The sequence below is a fragment of the Puntigrus tetrazona genome, chromosome 4 (genome assembly GCF_018831695.1).
Source record: "Puntigrus tetrazona isolate hp1 chromosome 4, ASM1883169v1, whole genome shotgun sequence".
In the NCBI taxonomy this organism is placed as follows: Eukaryota; Metazoa; Chordata; class Actinopteri; order Cypriniformes; family Cyprinidae; genus Puntigrus; species Puntigrus tetrazona.
This window is the reverse complement of record NC_056702.1, coordinates 6528735-6545797: the sequence shown is the minus strand read 5'-3', so window position 1 is coordinate 6545797 and position 17063 is coordinate 6528735. Positions and strand designations below refer to the sequence as shown.

At 39.5% G+C, this 17063-nt stretch overlaps 1 protein-coding gene across 8 annotated transcripts in view; it reads left to right on the top strand.

Annotated features, from left to right (window-relative positions):
- The window catches only part of grip1 (glutamate receptor interacting protein 1), a 226115-nt gene that overhangs the window by 82084 nt on the left and 126968 nt on the right, over positions 1-17063 (top strand). The window contains exon 1 of one of the 8 annotated variants that reach the window (XM_043236757.1): positions 8991-9317. The exons of 1 other annotated variant lie outside the window; for it this stretch is intronic. In XM_043236757.1, the coding sequence (XP_043092692.1) occupies positions 9185-9317 (133 nt within the window). In that variant the 5' untranslated portion in view covers positions 8991-9184. Of the gene's footprint in view, positions 1-8990; positions 9318-17063 lie in introns of those variants that run through there. 6 more of the 8 variants (XM_043236760.1, XM_043236758.1, XM_043236766.1 and 3 more) reach the window with 6 other exon arrangements.

Sequence of the window (17063 nt, the reverse complement as noted above, 5' to 3'; positions counted from 1 at the left end):
GATGCTGAACAATCTGTGAAGACTGCATACAGATTTTTTAGATTGGGTTTAAGCTCTTACCTAATTTTGATAATTCTTTAAGTAACTTAGATGAATCATTGGGCGCAATTTATTTTTAAAAGTCCCCCCTCAGCATAATCAGTTTATAATTCAACTAATTATAGGCTGAATTTTTTTCTTAAAGTGTCCTAGTATGCTTAAACAAAAGCTTGTTCAATAAACATTGTTAAAACAATGAGCATCTACAGCTCTATTGTTCAAAAGCTGAGGTAATGAACAGGCTAGGAAAGTGTTTCTTTTTGATGTCCAAGAATCCTTGTTTGTAGAATTGTTTAATGCAATGACATGCTAATTAAACCCCCAAAAATGTCTTTCCAACAAGTATGGCTTTCATTCTTCTGCAGAACACACAGACACAGACAATGAAAGTCAATAAAACGTCACTGTACTCCTGTGACTTTCTTAGTACGGACTGAGACGTTTTTAATTGTTTTCCACAGAGCAAAGCAACAGTTTTCCCCTGTGAGAAGCTGTATGCTGCATATTGTTTACCTATTTAAACACTTATCTCGTCACATCGTCACACTGGTTTGTCACTTGCTATAGGCCCCTGTATTCATCTACAAGTACGTGGTACAATAACATGAACTATCAAGAGGTCTATTATGATCATGAACATATATTTTTAGACCCAACAGCAGCAGAGGTGTTATCTTTCCCTCTTCACACCGAACAGATGCCTGCAGCGGTGTCAATTTATATTCTGCCACATCATCGCATTTACATCTTCAAATCTTCTATATCTTCATGATGAACATCGGAAAAAAGCAGATGAAATGTAGCATCGCTATGTGGTTTTAATTTAACACAAAATCAAGAGACATCTGAGGTGCTTGTAATTTTTCTTATTCCCCAGTGGCGCTTGAGCCGCATCACACTCCATTAGGCAGGTTATGTCCAATCGATATATTGGCGCAACAGCTGAAGACAGATCTTGGCGATGGCGGTGCTCCTCAGACAGCGGAATGATTGTGTTTACTGCGGCAGATCAAACTAGTGGCCTACAGGGCATCGCGTCACATAGGCATTCCTCAGGATACAAAAACTGTGTCCCACGTGAAGACTTAATGTCTTGGAGATGACAGCATCTATCCCAAGGGAGAGATGCTACTGCCTATGCTGGGTTTATATATAAGTCATGTGATGCTTTTATTGTAGTAGTGCTGTCTGAAAAAAGCAGGCAGGTGTCTAGACGGTTATGCTCTCCTTTATAGCCACTGAGGCGAAAGACACAAGTAACAAAAGACATGTTAAAAGATATTTCATGTTATTTTAAGTAAAAAAAAAAAAAGTTGATTTTTAACTATGCATGCTTGCTTGCTATTTTATTTATTTGATTTGCTAATTTAAAAAAATAGTTTTAATTTTAGTTTTTTTTTAAGGATGGAAATTTTATTTTCCACTATTTAAAAAGTTATAGTTCACCCAAAAATTTTTATTTATCAATGAATTACTCACCCTCGTGTCTTTCCAAACCTCTAAGATATTGGTCTTTCTTCAGAACACAGTTCGGACAGATTTCTGAGAGCTTGCATAGAGTGCAACAGAGCTACCACATTCAAGTCCCAGAAAGGTAGTAAATATATTGTTAAAATAGTCCATGTGAAATCAGTGGTTCAACCTTAATTTCGTGAAGCTAAGAGAATACTTTTTGTTTGCAAAGAAAACTAATATATAACTGTATTCAACAATTTCTCCTCTTCCACATCAGAATTTGATAAATGTCCATGATAGTAGATGATACTTCCTTTGCTGTACTTGGAGGGTCAGAAAATTGTGGGATGTCATCTAAAATATCCTAATTTGTGTTCCAAAGACAAACAAAGGTATTTTAAGTTTTGGATGACATTAAGTTTAATGACAAAATTGTCTTATTTTAGGTGAACTATTCCTTTAAAGTTGAAAATAGAAAACTGAAAATAGATATGAGTTTATCATTGCACAGGGGTAGTGCATTCCATAATTTAGCAGCATTAACGCCAAATGACCTACCACCTACAGTAGACAGACAAAAGACCTAGCTCAGATTATCAGAGGGACTGGGAGAGTAGGGGTAAAGTATGTCAAAAAGATTTCAAGGCGCAGTACCATTTAGTGCCTTGAATGTTAGTAAAATCTTAAAATGAATGTGAGATGCCACTTGTAGTCAGTGAAGATCGTGCAGTGGAGGAGTGATGTGAGCAGAACACCTAGTGGAGGTGAGAACTGTTGCTGGTGAGTTTTAAATATACTGTAACCTTGCGAAAAGTTTTTTTAGGAAGACCAAGAAATAGAGCATTACAATAATCCAAGCGTGATGTGATGGATTAGAATTAATTATCAATTTCAAAGGACTGGTCCATCCTCTTGACTGAGGTAGCAGAGCCAGTCAATATTTCAATTTTGTTATTATTTAGTTTAAGGCAATTCAAGGGCATGCAATGCTTGATATCCCTGATGCGTGCAGTGAGTGAGTCAGAGCTGGAGTTTAGGTCAGTTTGAATGTCACCAGCATTGGCAAAGGAACTGACGTCCATGCTTGCGTATAATGTCACCAAGTGGATATATATATATATATAAATGATAAACAGTATCATAAAAGCACTATTACGCTTAAAAGTACCAGTATTGCAACCAGTACAGTAAAATGTCCTTTTGGTGATTTGATGTTCAACTTTCAGAAATATAGACTGTCTGAGAGTGTCACACTTCTCATTTGAGACATGGCCTACAAAAATGCATCTACGTATGGGTTGTGATGACAGTTCAGGCTATGAATGGGAGGAAATGTTAACTGTCAGTCAACAAATTGGCACTTTTGGCTGTTGGAGTCTTTCCCAGAGAGCTCGAGGAGGCTTCATGCACAATAAAACGCTGTTAATCAGACGCCTCTGTCTGTTGTGGAGCACTTCGCGTCTGCTGCGAGAGAGGGTTGTTAGTTAATGAACAACGGAGAGCGTGTTTATTCAATCCAGCATTATACAGAATCATCTGTCATACAGAAGGTTCCTCGCGAGGACACTGCAAAAATTGGTCAATTTAAATAATAATGCTCAGATCACAAACATTTGTTTACCTTCATTTTTTTTTTGTTGCGTGAGGGGCTGTTCACATAATTGTTTCATTCAGTTGCACTATATTTCACTCGTTTTGTATTTAACAAGTTTATTTATAACACATATGCAACACACTTGACAGTTTGCAGACCTTTAAAGGCAGGGATAAGAAGCTATCTTAGGCCAATTTCTAAAAATACCCTTCAAGGCAGACTATTCCAAAAAAAAAAAAATGCACCCCGTAGGAATGGCTCCTTTTTTTTTTTTTTTTTTAGCCATTGAAAGTGCCAAATACCAAGCTGACTTTTGTGTTGTCACTGACAGGCAGAGGAAAACAATCAAATCCATTTGAAGTCATGTCACGTACATTAATAATGTGGACATGTCTGTCAAGCCTGCCGGAAGATTTCTCTCTCTGTCAGGAATGACACATAAGGGGGTGCCTAGGGAATGAGAGTGCCTACAGGATGTGTTGTAGAAGTACACACGCTCACAGTTATAGCACAATACTGGCAGTTGTTTGATGGCAGTTGAAAAGGTTGACTGCTTCAGGGGACAAAACTGGCGTCCCAAGGTCAGCCTGGGTCAACCGAGATGTCCCAAGCAGGATTTGGACACTTTTCACTTGACGTCTTTGCTTTTGGAAATGCTGTTTGTGACATGCCGAATCTGTGCTCTGATCCGAATGTGATTTTTAGCAGTCTGTGTCACTCTCCGCTCATGTTTTATTCAGAGTCGTCACCATCTGCGTGCTCCCTCTCAGCTTCTTTTCCACATACATCTTTAAAATGAGTTTCTACAGTGAATGCCTGTCACGTGACTGCTATCAATAAAAGGATTCCCACTATGAAATGCATCCAACGCTGTTTACTGGATATATTTGGCTCTCTTAGTCTCTACAGGCAGTGTGACTGCTTTTTATTGTCATTGATTTTTCTGATTTGATTCTGAAACTATTGACAGTTTCATTTGGATTTTTATTTGATATTGATCTGTCTGGGAATATTTCATGTACGTTGTCAAAAGTCATGTTTCAAAAGTAATTCGCAAGACGCTGAGCTGAACCTCTTATAAAGTGCAGAATTAGACAATTATTTCCCATGTACATATCGTTTGTTAAACATATGTTACTTTATTGGCCTTTCAGTGCTCTGTTAATCTAATACATAATTATCTTGATTGTCTATTTAACCTTCCATGCATGAAAAGGGGAGACCCACAGTTGAATTTAAATGATTTAAGGATATTTTTCTGCCTCTGCTCTTACATTGCTAGAGAACTCCCTTTAGAGGGTGGGAAGGTCACAGGTTTTTTCTGCCCATTGCTTTTTAAGGTTGCATGAAGGCCAGTGTCGGCCCATAAGGCTTTGGCTAACATTAACCGCCTGGGCGTGAAATGAATCAGAGGGCGGGCGTGAACGAGTAAATCCTTCGATCTTTCTTCTTCTGCCCTCATCTGACACCAGTACTATGCTTAAAGATGCATACTTTCATCCTTGTTTCTTTCTTGCACTCTTTTTTTTTTTTTTTATTTGTGTCATTCTGACACTGGCTTCTTATGACAGCCTTGCGATAGCTCCCTTCAATCAGAGATATTTGGTGAGCTTGTTTTGATGGCAGATCGCCTCTGGGTCTCCCCATCATCTCGATCTGAAAGAATCAACCATTGTCTGGTTCTCCCTAATCTCATGTTGACGGGAGGCTTAGAATGGAATTGACGCAAGTCAGTTTTCAGTGGAGTTCTTGGAATGTTTCTTGGACAGCATTTAAGCTCGACCTTTAAACCCTTTAATTAGCTGATCCATGCTCAGACCTGCACTCTAAAATGCTGCTGTTCTTGTAATAAGAGCCCATCAGGCCTGTCATAATGGAAAATTGAGAAGTAGGCTTTCAGAACACTATGGATGAGTAAGTAGCATTGCTATCTACCTTAATCTGACACCAGAAGAGACATTCATAAAGTTTTACTGCTGTTTAACAGATACCAAGACTAAAGAGATACCAAGAATAAAACTAGATATTATCCCGCTATTATTTGTAACTAATAGTATTAGTAATGTTAGTATTAGTTGAGTTATTAGAATTATATAATGTTGAAAATTGAAAATAATAAAGTGCAGTATTATGGCTCGTAATACATTTTAATAATGGATACATTTACTAAGTTCACCTGCCGCTGCCACACACGCTTTATGTCACCATAAACATACAAAATTAACTTTTTGCTATAATAACTCTCCCCTGATGCAACTTGGAGTTAAATATCTTGCTCATAGGCTCCCTGTGAGGATAGAAACTGGAATCTGCAACCTTCCAGGTGCTAGTCATCAGGTTCAGTGTAGGTTTCTTCACTCTAAGCAGAACTGAATGAGGAAGAGTCTAGAGCAGAAGGGATGAAAATAGACTTACTTTGTGGAACTTGCTAAGGGCAGAACAAATGTAGACCTTGCAGATGTGATAAATTAGTAAAGGGAGAGCTTCATTCAACCGTGAGAGGGAGAGACTGTGGGCACCGGGAAAGAGGTTGGAACATTCAAGAAGGCTGAATTTACGTTTGTGTGGGTTGGTTTGTTTGTGAAGGTGTAAAACACTTGACTCAGCAATTCTGTACGACTTCTCAATGCCTGAGTTCAAATAACTGTGAAAACACAACCGTTTAACCTGTCAGCATCCTCATGTCTCTACTGAGAGGCTGTTTCAACCGTCTGAAGCATTTGCTCATAGCAGATGTAGTGTCTGGACAGCCTTTTTTTTTACCCAGGCAATGGACTTGCTTCTAAAGAGGAGCTACCATATTGCAACAAACTGGCACAGTCCTGGTTCCAGAAAAAGCCTCAGGCAGTTCACGCTCAAATGGATGCGCAAGTGAGGATTTTAAGACGTTCTGCCTGGATTGCTCATACACACACGCACACACACACATACACAAACACACTTGCAGTCTTACTTTCAGCCTGTCTTTTACTGCTGAAGTAGGCCTAGTTCAATTTTAACAATGAAAAAACTGTCATCACTTACTCTTACTCGCATATTAGGACTGCACTGGTTTTTTTGGATGACATAAATGAGGACTTTCCTAATAGCACCATAAAATTGAACGCATAATAGTTTGAAGTCTTCAAGGTTCCAAATCCATAAAACCTTCATTTGGAATACTGAGTAAGATATTTCTGATGTAATCCAAGAGCTTTCTTATCATGTATAGACAGCAACGCTACTGCCACGTTCAAGACACAGAAAGGAAGAACACTGTTAAAATAGTCATCAAAAATAGTCATCTTAATTTATGTTTCGAAGATGAACAAAGGTCTCGCGGGGTTGGAACGATGTGTGGGTGAGTAATTACTAAAAGAATTTTCAGGTTTGGGTAAGAAAATATTCACTGCTTACTTTCATTTAATCAAATCAGTTTTGTGAATAAACCATTTTATTATGATTCAGAAGAATTATTTGTTTACAAAAATCAATTCATAAACAAAATAACAAAGCTGGAACAAAACAGTTTGAACATGACGTAAAAAAAAAAAATTGTTATTTTTTATTTGTGGGTGAACTGTTCCTTTAAGGAAAGTCATCATGCAGCTATTAAAAATGACTCCTGTTCCAGCTCTGCACCTACCGCAGCATTTACCATACAAATGGAATTGAGCCAAAGCAGAAATAAGACACAAAGTTATATTTTGGGTTTGTGAGCTGGACAGGAGAAAGAGTGACTGCAGCAAATGCTTAGCTCTGACTAGGTGCAGAGACGCTAAAAGCTTGGCACAGGCTCAGTGTTTAAAACTGGCTTTTACTGCAGTGGTTTATCTGAAAACAATCTCAGGAGAGACTCACACCTGGAACACTGCCACAATTCTCATATCATACAAGCGCAAACCATCACAACATTATTACTGCTTGACGCTTCACGTTACAGCTCTTACTCCAAAGTACCAGATGGAATATTATGAAATGTAGTGAATTAGTCCTGATTATACCATCTCCTAGTCATAGTCCTAATTACAGTGCGCTTACTCATGAATAATAGTAGTTACTGCATTGTGAATCTCACTTCTCCAAAAAAGCAGAGGATTATTTTGTAAAGGAACTCTCCTCGTGCTGATTCATACTGGGTAGTCACCCTGCTAGAGAATACTGCCTCTGTTCTGCAGTTTTGCAAAGAGCAGCTGCCCTGAATCCAAACTCAGTCTTCCGCTGAGGACGCAGGATGTCTAATTACAGGTATGGCGACCACATAGCTAATTAAAGCTGCACCCGCTAGCTAGATTGCGTCTGGATTTTTGTATTTCCTGAAACAATAACGAATCTGTTGAATGTGCATTGATTGCCTCAGGTGGCAGACAGATTGGATAAACAAGTCTGGGTCTTCAAATTGTGAGCTGTGAATTCCCAGGATGCATCATCCCCTGATGAGAAAGCATGTGTTTGCTCATCAGTAGATAATCAGAGAGGCAATGTCCTATTTGATGGGAACTTTAGATCCTATCTGTATGGACCTTATTCTAATTTGTGAAATTATTTTTGACAGCCTCTTCTAAAAATAGACTGTTTTGACAGTCTTTGAGGATTTTTGAGAGTCATTCAGCAAGCTCTAGTAAAACTGCAAATGGGCTGTCAATATAATATAATATAATAGTGGTAGTGGTAGTAGCAATGATACTCATATTTAGGTTATGTCAAGACCAGATGTTTGCCGCTAGTTCAGACCCTCCTTTGCTCCTTTCTTTCTTTCCTAACAGAACCACAGAGACAAACCAAATCATGCATATGTTAACCTTAACGTGTGAAAACATAGTCACAACTGCTAAATGAAAATCACATCACAAAGAAAAAAAAAAAAAAAAGAGTAATCCAGAGGGGTGGGATTTAACCTCCTACGACGTGCTTTTCATGAGACAAACCTCAGACAAAGAAAGCCCCCTGCCGCGTCGCACAAAGAACAGGCTCAACACCACAGAAAAGACACTCACGTATGACGAGTGAGCCTTCTTTGAAAGCTTTTATTCTCACATGATGTGTTTTAGACCACAGTGATCTAGCTCAGCCATCCAATCACGATGAGATAAACCGAGTGAATCTATAGGGTGAAGACTCAGAGGGTGTTTTTGATGAGATTGTCCATCTCCACTACTAGGAGTAAAATACAGTTAGGTTGGAACAACCTAATGACAATGACAATTTTTCCCAATGTCAAGGCAGTAAAATGACATCCCACAATGGCAATGGGCGTCTCTTGGGAGTTCTGTTATCGCCCTGGGGTGACATGGCACACACCTCCCACTAAATGAATGAGTTACTGACACGCACTTGGGTGTCATTGTTGGCCAACTGCTCAATTAACAAATCCTCTAGCCCCATTAATGCTATTAGCCACTGATCCAGGCAGCACCGGTTGGCTAGGCTGGTGTTGGCGGTGAATTAGAGAGTGTTGTAATCCTCTCAGCTTTTTGTCAGTACCACGCCAGATACACGTGACCACAGTGCCCCTTCCGTCTTGTGAAATTATCACAAGGAAATTTCAGGAGAGCCCCTCAAGGGTATCTATCCACACCCCGCTGGTGCACCATTGCTTTGTTGATACTTACGCAGATAAACACTCATGCTTATTTTAAAGGCAGACGAAACCCCCGCCCCGTTCCCACTCTGGAATGAGACTGTCATAGCCTAAGGATTCCAGTTCCTTTGAACTTTGTGTTTTTCTCACTTCCCTGTGTGTTTTCCCCCACCCTTGCTCTCTCTCTCTTGTTCTTAGCCTGTGCACACTCTTCCTTACCTACACGTGCATGCAAGCATGCACAAAGACCTATTCAACTGAGGTCCCTTCTACACACGGGTTTCTTAAAGGAGACGGGTGCACCGGAGAAGACTGATATTTGACCCATCCTCTCCAGCTGACTGTGATCCGCCGCTTCCCCCCGCACCCCTCCTTCTCTTCTTCTCCGCCTCTGCCTCGCTCTTTCTCTTTCTCTCTCTGAGATCTTTCAGAGCCGCGCTCTTTGTGAAACAGAACGCACACCTTCACACACATGCACGCTGGCTGAGTGCGGTGGTCTGCGTCTGTATCAGTGGGACTGCACGCGGTGGGCAGGCATGGAGCGCTTCCTTGGCTTTGTGAAACAGATCCGGAGGTCCAGGAGACGCAAGGGCAAAAAGTACCGTCCGGAAGAGGATTATCATGAGGGCTACGAGGATGTCTATTACTATGCTTCCGAGCACCTGCACCGTAAGTGTTCTTATCTGGCTGGGAATGGAGATAAAAAAGGGGGGGGGGGGATTACATCTCGGGTATCAGTCATTGTTTTACTATGGCATAAATCACTAGCCTAGGGCGGACATCATGAGCAACTCATGTTTGAGGGATGAATGAACGGTTTATCTGCAGACCGTAAACTCCTGGAGGGACTTCAACGTGCGGCAGTTGAGGTTCATTGTCAGTATGAGTGTTTATAAGGGTGTGGGTGTGTATTCGCCCCACTACCCTTGTCTGATGGATGGCCTCAGTCGGTCACCATTTGTTTCTATTGATTTAGAGTGTGTTTAATGCTGCATTGGCCATTAAATGCGTACTAGAGTGGACATTTATGGTCATACTGGTTTACACTGCTGAGCTGCTGCTGTTTGAGTGCTACTTGGTGTGTTTGGATAGCACACTGCCCTTTAATCGCAGGTGAGAAGTTCGAGTGTGTGTGTGTGTGTGTGTGTGTGTGTGAAACGGAGCATCATTTTAACAGCATAGCGGTCTCAGGTAGCTGTAGTGCTATAGGTTTCAAATACGCAAGCACTGACTAGCATCTTTGTCAACCTATGCGTTACCTTTGTTTATTATGAAGCATCCCTTTCATGCACACGGTGTATATTCTGATGTTGTTCTGCCAGCATTATGCTACACTTGTTTCATGTGTTGTCTCAGAGTTTCCATGTACACGGAATGATAATTAGCATTGTGCTCTCTTGGCACTCTCCTATCTGTTTTGAAGTTTGCAGGTTCCCATTCACAACATGCCCCCAGGGCAGCATGGGTAATGACAGGGAAGTAGACCAGGAATCCTGTAATCCTCATTCCGTAGTTATCCTGGTGAAAGATGGACTGTTTAAATGTGGGTGAATTCAGGTGTTAGCAATGCTTTGTTTCTGTATAGTATTTTGCATTCTCGCGTATTTGGAGAACTGAGATTTTTGTATGCGCTTTGTATGAAAGTTTTGAATCAAGAAAGATGGGATTCAAAATAGAGGGTAATGTTTACTTTTGCTAATGTATGCTAATGTCGATGAAACATTTTCAGTGTGTCAAGTTTCGTCTAAAGTGAAATGACCAAATGTCCCAAACAATGGCAGTAAAACCTGAACATGACAGGCAAAGATCCCTATATGGAAATAGGGCTAATAAACATGCAAAACAGTGTTTAATGTTGAACTACTGTAGAAGGTAGAAACTCTTATTAGTTTAGCATAAGTATACAGTAATCTTAATTAAGTATAGCTTCAGTACGCATTGTATGTCAGGAATTTCTTCAGTGCTGAATCAGTGGAGGCATGTAAGACAAAGCATTACCCAAGGTACTCACTCATCACCATTAGCAATAGTGATGTAGTCATCACCACCACGCATGAAAGCGCTGATTTGCACGAACAACCTTTGTAAGGATTTAAACCTGCAGAGCTGCGGTGTTCTCAGACGTTGGTAACTCGAATTGAGGATGACTGGTGGAATTAATTGTGCGACTGAAGCCATGTTTCATTCCCACGTTTGCTTCAGTTTTTTGCAGGGAGTCGTTAATGAAATTAAATTGTTTTTGATCAGCGAGTTGTTATGATTGTGATGTCAGTTGAACATTGCAACCTGTTCCCTAAATGGCTTCTTTCTTTCAAGCATGATTTCAAATGTCAGGTATTCACTTTGATATGCGGCAGCGAGGCGTTCGGTGCGAAACATAGAATTAGACACCTAATTGGCCCAGCTGGAGTCCGACTGAGTCAATCTGAGAAATTGAGGAGTAAATGCCATTTGGAATATTTTTAGATTAGAGGGAAATGTAGAGATGTCACTTACATTTCCTGTTTGGTTTAATGCTTCAGGTGTGTGTGTTAAATGTAATTGGACTTTGAGCTAGCAATGCTGCTTTTAAAATGTAACGGCAGCTTGGCGTGCACAAAGGGATCAACTGCTAATTAACCCGTAGCAAAAGCTTGGAAATGTCACACGTGGGCTTCCCGAGCCCGACCGCTCCCCCTCTCCGATTTGCTAGGGTCCCTCGTTTCGCCTCTGCCTCTCTTTTCATCATTTCTGCCTTCCTCATGTATAATTCACGGTCAGGTTTTAGTGTGTCCATTCTCGTTCATTTATCAAATTCTCCCTCTTGTGGCCTGCCGTCACTCCTTCTATGATATACTTCATTTTTATACAACTGGGCTCAATGCAGGACCCACATTTTGGGGGAGGACTACATTTTGATAAATGGATCATATCTCCATAACAAAGAGTAGTGATGAGACAGAATATGTTTGTTTGATGTATTCAGGGACTGTAGGACGTTCTGGTGGAGGTGAGCCGTTGCAATGTGCCTACGGTTGCCAATCCTGTTTTATTGTTGAATCGTTTTCTGTTTTTTATGCACAGCTTGGCTATAAATGCGTTTTAAATTTTAGGACTCGCATTTACATTTCGAGAGTGAAGTGGGGTTTTAAGCTTAAGCTTTTTTAGTTTGATAGTTACATGTTAGTGAATACAGCCGTCAGCCTCAAACTGATTATGTAGCTAGTCTGGGATGCTCGAAAAACTTTACTTTCTCCATAAATAGCTGCATTTGCAAACCCTTTTCTTCTGCAAACTGGTATTTCCCATAGCATAATAGATAATATATAAAATGCAGTTTTAAACGCTGACTATTCTTCTTGTAAATGAAACATTAGCTGCTCAGGGCAAGTGGCCTTTCCCTGCTGTGAGGTTCCCAGAAACCTAATGCACAGCATCCATTTTGCTTATTTGTTTTTCTTTTGTTCACAGGAGTAGACTCTCGAGTATCGGTGCAGTTCCAGTTGTTATAAAATGCAGTGAAGCCACTAGTCAAAATCAGCATGACATCATAATTGACACTATTTACTGTCATGAACCTAACTAACACTATACAAACTGGTTTGAAGTGGCTTTTATTTGACATCACAAGCCCTTTTTTAAAATAATGCATTATCTTTTATCTATCATTATGAGAAAGATGTTACACTACGGAAGTAAAACTGCTTGTAAAGCTATTTTGTGTCTTGTGGCATTTGTTGTATGTTATGCAATTCACAGATGGCATAGCATCGTCTCTATACCTAAAATGACTTTTTCCTGCTGTAGTCTAGGAAAATAAATGAATAGCTAGTCAAAGGTTAATTTACAGCAGTGTGACAGTAGGCTATATATGCAAAATAGCTGTCGTTGGAATATTGTGTTATTAATAGTAAAGATTAAAGTAGCAAATACAGCATTTTCGCTTGGTGAAGAGGAATACCTCTTGTGCAATTTACAGGTTTTGCGTGGATTCATCAAAACAGCCACCAAGACTGCTGTGACAGAATGTGTTTGGTTCTCAAAAAGAAAGTGGCAGCACTTCTAAGAGACATCTCAAAGGAGCTGGAAGCTAAATCAAGGATCTGCCTGATATCAAAGCAAAGATTCCTCTAGTAGGTCACATAAAACCCTGAAGGAAAAAATAAATGCATACCAAATGTCTTCATTTTGACAGTTAAAATGAAACAAAATGTTTCCGTCTGATAAAATGTTCATTTGTTTTGTCCGAACTATAATCGAAGACCCCCCCTTTTTTTTTTTCCTCTGATAGACAGTATGACATCCAACAAAAGGTTGTTCACACAGGAAACAAAAGAATCTATAACTATGTGTATCCTAATGCAGTGCTGTGTATTGGTGCAAGACCATAACAAACTGTATCAAAAGATTCTTCTTTCCAAAGACACATTCAAGCAAGCACAAGTAACCATAACTCCACCCATAACTCTCTTAAAATCCTTCTGGAAAGATTCTTGAAATATGGTTATGGTGCGTGTTTGTTGCGCAGCGGCAGCTGTTTTAGGCCTGCGGTTGCTAAAGAAGGATGGAGTTTGGTATTTTAACGAGCTGCTCACAGTTAGTAGGTGATAATGAAGCCTGACGGTCCCTCCACAATCATCTCTCCTCCCCAGTCACCATTCACAGTCAGCTGATCTTTCTCTACGCATTAGCAATTACGCCAAAAAGAGATAGTTACCTAAGGCCTTCTGCTGAATAGCATGAGGATACTGTCTCATCATTGTCATTTGGGATAAAATAAGATGAAAGTACTTGGCACACTTTCTGGATCCATCTTTTTTGGGTTTTTTTGTTGTTTTTTTTGCGGTTGCACGTTACACACTACTCTCTCTCTCTGTGTGTTTTGATCACTGCTTAAAGGATATTCTTCTCCACTCTCATTAGCCACTTTGCACTGTTTGTCCTTGCACTGGATCAAGTCACAGCTAGTCATGGAACAAAAGCATCCTGGCCACTAGCCACTCAGTCGACTTTGATTCTGATCTTTTGAATGAGTTTTGAATGGTCCAGTTCATAAAACCCATAAAAGCACTGCATGTCAAAGTAGATTGGAGAGACTTTTGGTGCCAGTAGTTTCTACAGTGTACTTGGGTTTATGCTTTAGGGAAATGCAGCCTTGAATGATTTGTTCAGATATCGAGCTGATCCAGTTTTCACTGACTTAGTCACTCACAATGAATTAAAGCCCACTGGAACTCCACAAACAAACATATCATGTTACTGCAGACTTGGAAGATAGCACACATTAGGTACAAAATGTGTAAACAAAACTGTCATAAAACCATATATCGTAATCGTATGTTTATTTATTTAATTAAACACGCAGCATGACGTCTCCAGTCCTCATTACTTCATTATGGAAAAGAGCAAATATCTTTCGGAATTTTTCTTGCTGTGTTCCACAAAAAAAGTTGGAATGGGATCAGTATAATGGTGAGTAAATAAGGACAAATCTTTCATTTTTAGAGGATACAACCCTAAGCAGGACGCAGAGTACCTTGCATGAACTCTAGCTCAAGCTTACTCCGCCTAATTTGTCCTTATTAGGACATATCCCTTGTTCATCATGACCTTTTCTCTTTGCCTTGTTTTTTGGTTTTTTTAGAGAGAAGTGCTGAGGAAAGTGACTTGCACTTGAAAATGTGGGCTCTGCGTGTTAATGCTTGAATTGCAGTGACCTTGTTTTTTTTAATGTCTTCATCTTCAACTGATCTTCAACTGCCCACAAACTTCAGCCCATCCCATCACACTCGGCCTGTCACATCACGTCACTGCACTTCTCCATTTACAGTGGGTTTAATACTCCCTCCTTACACAGTGTACTGTAAGGCCACCTCATCCTCCCGCTGGAAATGTCCTCGCTGAAAGCAAAAGCGTAACCTATTATCTCCCCCTTTTCTCTGCATGCAATGGAGCCTTCAGCATCAAAGAGGCATGATGAATTCTGATGCGTTGTGTAAGAGCCATTAAGGAATGCATTAAGCATTAATTTTCAATGACAGTGCCATATCACCCCCCTCCCCTCCTCATGAGTATCACTCTCATCTCGGGGTGAGTTTAACGTGTGCCAGGACTCTTTGAATCATGAGATTTTTATTTTTTTTTTTTCATTTTTTGGATTGTTGGGGACAGCACTATTTGTCATTTAGACTGACATTTTCAGGTTAGACGAGTAAACAACAGCAATATTAACTGCTCGTCTGGTAATGACATCTTAACCCTAGTGCTGTCCACTGCAGACACCAAAGCCCCCTGACAATTCATCCTCCTTATTACTATGTCAGATGAACTATCATGTTATTGTTCAGTTTACTGTCTGTGAGTGCATCTCGGCTTGCAGCAAAACAGTGACGTAAACACATCTTGTTCTGGTTTCTGTGTGTGTGTGTGTGTGTATAGTAATAGCATTTTTGTATTTGCTGGCAACATTTATATTTGTGATTATATTAGTTTATTACCATTTTTTCTCTTTATACAAATTAAAAATGCTGCAATCTGTAAATTATACAGCTATAATGTAACTATAAACTCATTAGCACAATTTTGCTGAAAACCATTGATGCATGATGCAAAACATTACTTGTTTGGTGGGTGATAAAAAGAAGGCGAAAATCCCTGCAAACATACACTGAAATAAGGGCTCAAGCTATGTCTAGGGATTATTCTCGATAATCAGAGAAAGGAATTACTTGGATTAAGATGTTTACATGGCATGGGCAAACCTCTTCAATCCCTTTTACATGCTACTTGTCATTACTTTTTGATTAAATGCTAAGAAGTGTGGTTTGTTTACCACCATTTTGTCAATTTTCATTTGTACTTCATCCACATCACAAAGGCATTCAGTTTAAATGCAATACGGTTGTTTGCTGTTGCGTTTTTCATTTGCCTGCCTAATGCGTTTCTGAGGGTACCGACCTCCCTTTTTTTGTGGGAAACATGCCTTAAATGTACATATTTAACAGTGATTATGGTGGTTCTAATTATGAGCATAATCACATTAAGTTTAAGGGTAACAATCACAGTCATCCATTTACGTAACCTGTCTTAATCACATAAGCATGTCACCATTTATAATTTTTCTATAATAATTTTTACGGCACATAACTTTTCTTTCTTTTTTTCCTTGATATTGTTTACGTTCTAAGTCCTATTTTTTTCTTTAATGCATTTTACCTTTAGAATTTGTACAAAAATACTTGCCCTTGAAGGTTTGACAAACATTTTATGCTACAGTTAAATTCCAAACTATGTCCAAATGTGTGCATGCTCTGGTTAGATCAGGGACATGTGACCAGGATCCGTGATTGTGGCATCCTATTCAGCACTCAGTGAAATGGCTGCGCACATTTTATCACAGCTTTCATCATCAAGCGTTGGACCCTCCTAATGGTCCATTCTGCCCACAGCCTCTCAGACATATACGGGATGTCTAGAAAGATCCCCTCCCTCCATCTTCTACTTTTGCACTCCCTTTCGCTTGATCAAACTCGTCTTTTATTTCCATCTCTCTCTACCTCCATTTCTCTGATTTCACCATTCTCATCTATCAGCTCTGATGAGATCAGGGTCAGAATGCTTGTGCACACAGCACAGCTATGTTTTTTGCTTGTCACTATTTCTCCATCCATCCGCTCGAATGGTTTCCGTGTTGATGCAGGGTTTTATTGTATGTTGAGTATGGCAGCACATCTCTGCAGAATTAATCTAAATAAGTTGTTTAAAACCAGTCATCTTTTTTTAATTTTGCGTGTGTCGTCTTCTATTAAGGCTTCTTATTATTTCTGCCTTGGGTTATTTCAAAACTACTTCAGTGGAAGTCTTAAGATATGTGTTAAGCCCTGCTTAGCCAGATTGCTCATGGCGTATGGATAAATGTCAAAGTAGACTGAATTACACTTAAATTATTGCTTTTGAAAAGCACATCATTTTGGGGACTGTTTAAGTAGTAGCCAGCTTTAGGTGACCCACACAGTGTGGTCAGTGTAGGGCAATGTGTAGATGTACAAATTCTTGTAAGTATATTAAAAAGCTTTTAATTTGATTGTTTTGTTTAAGTTTGTGCTTGTTGATGGGGTACAAAAAGTTAAATTCTAATATTTCATGCAATTTTAAAGAGATGCCTAAAGACAAAGATGTTAAGGGATACTAAAATGTTTTTATTGCAAAAGACACAAATAGCCTGCTGATTAATAAAATGTTTTATTCTGAAGTTGTAGTTAAAGGTCATTAAAACTAATTTCTCTGAGTAGCAGAATAATTACATAACGTCACTTGATTGCTCTTTATTTCAGACCTCTCATGTTGATTTATGAGCTCTCAAAGCGTCTTGTCTTAGACACCCACGTTTGTTCAAATTGCAAATCGAGTACTGCCTCATAAAATTGTTTGCTTTTA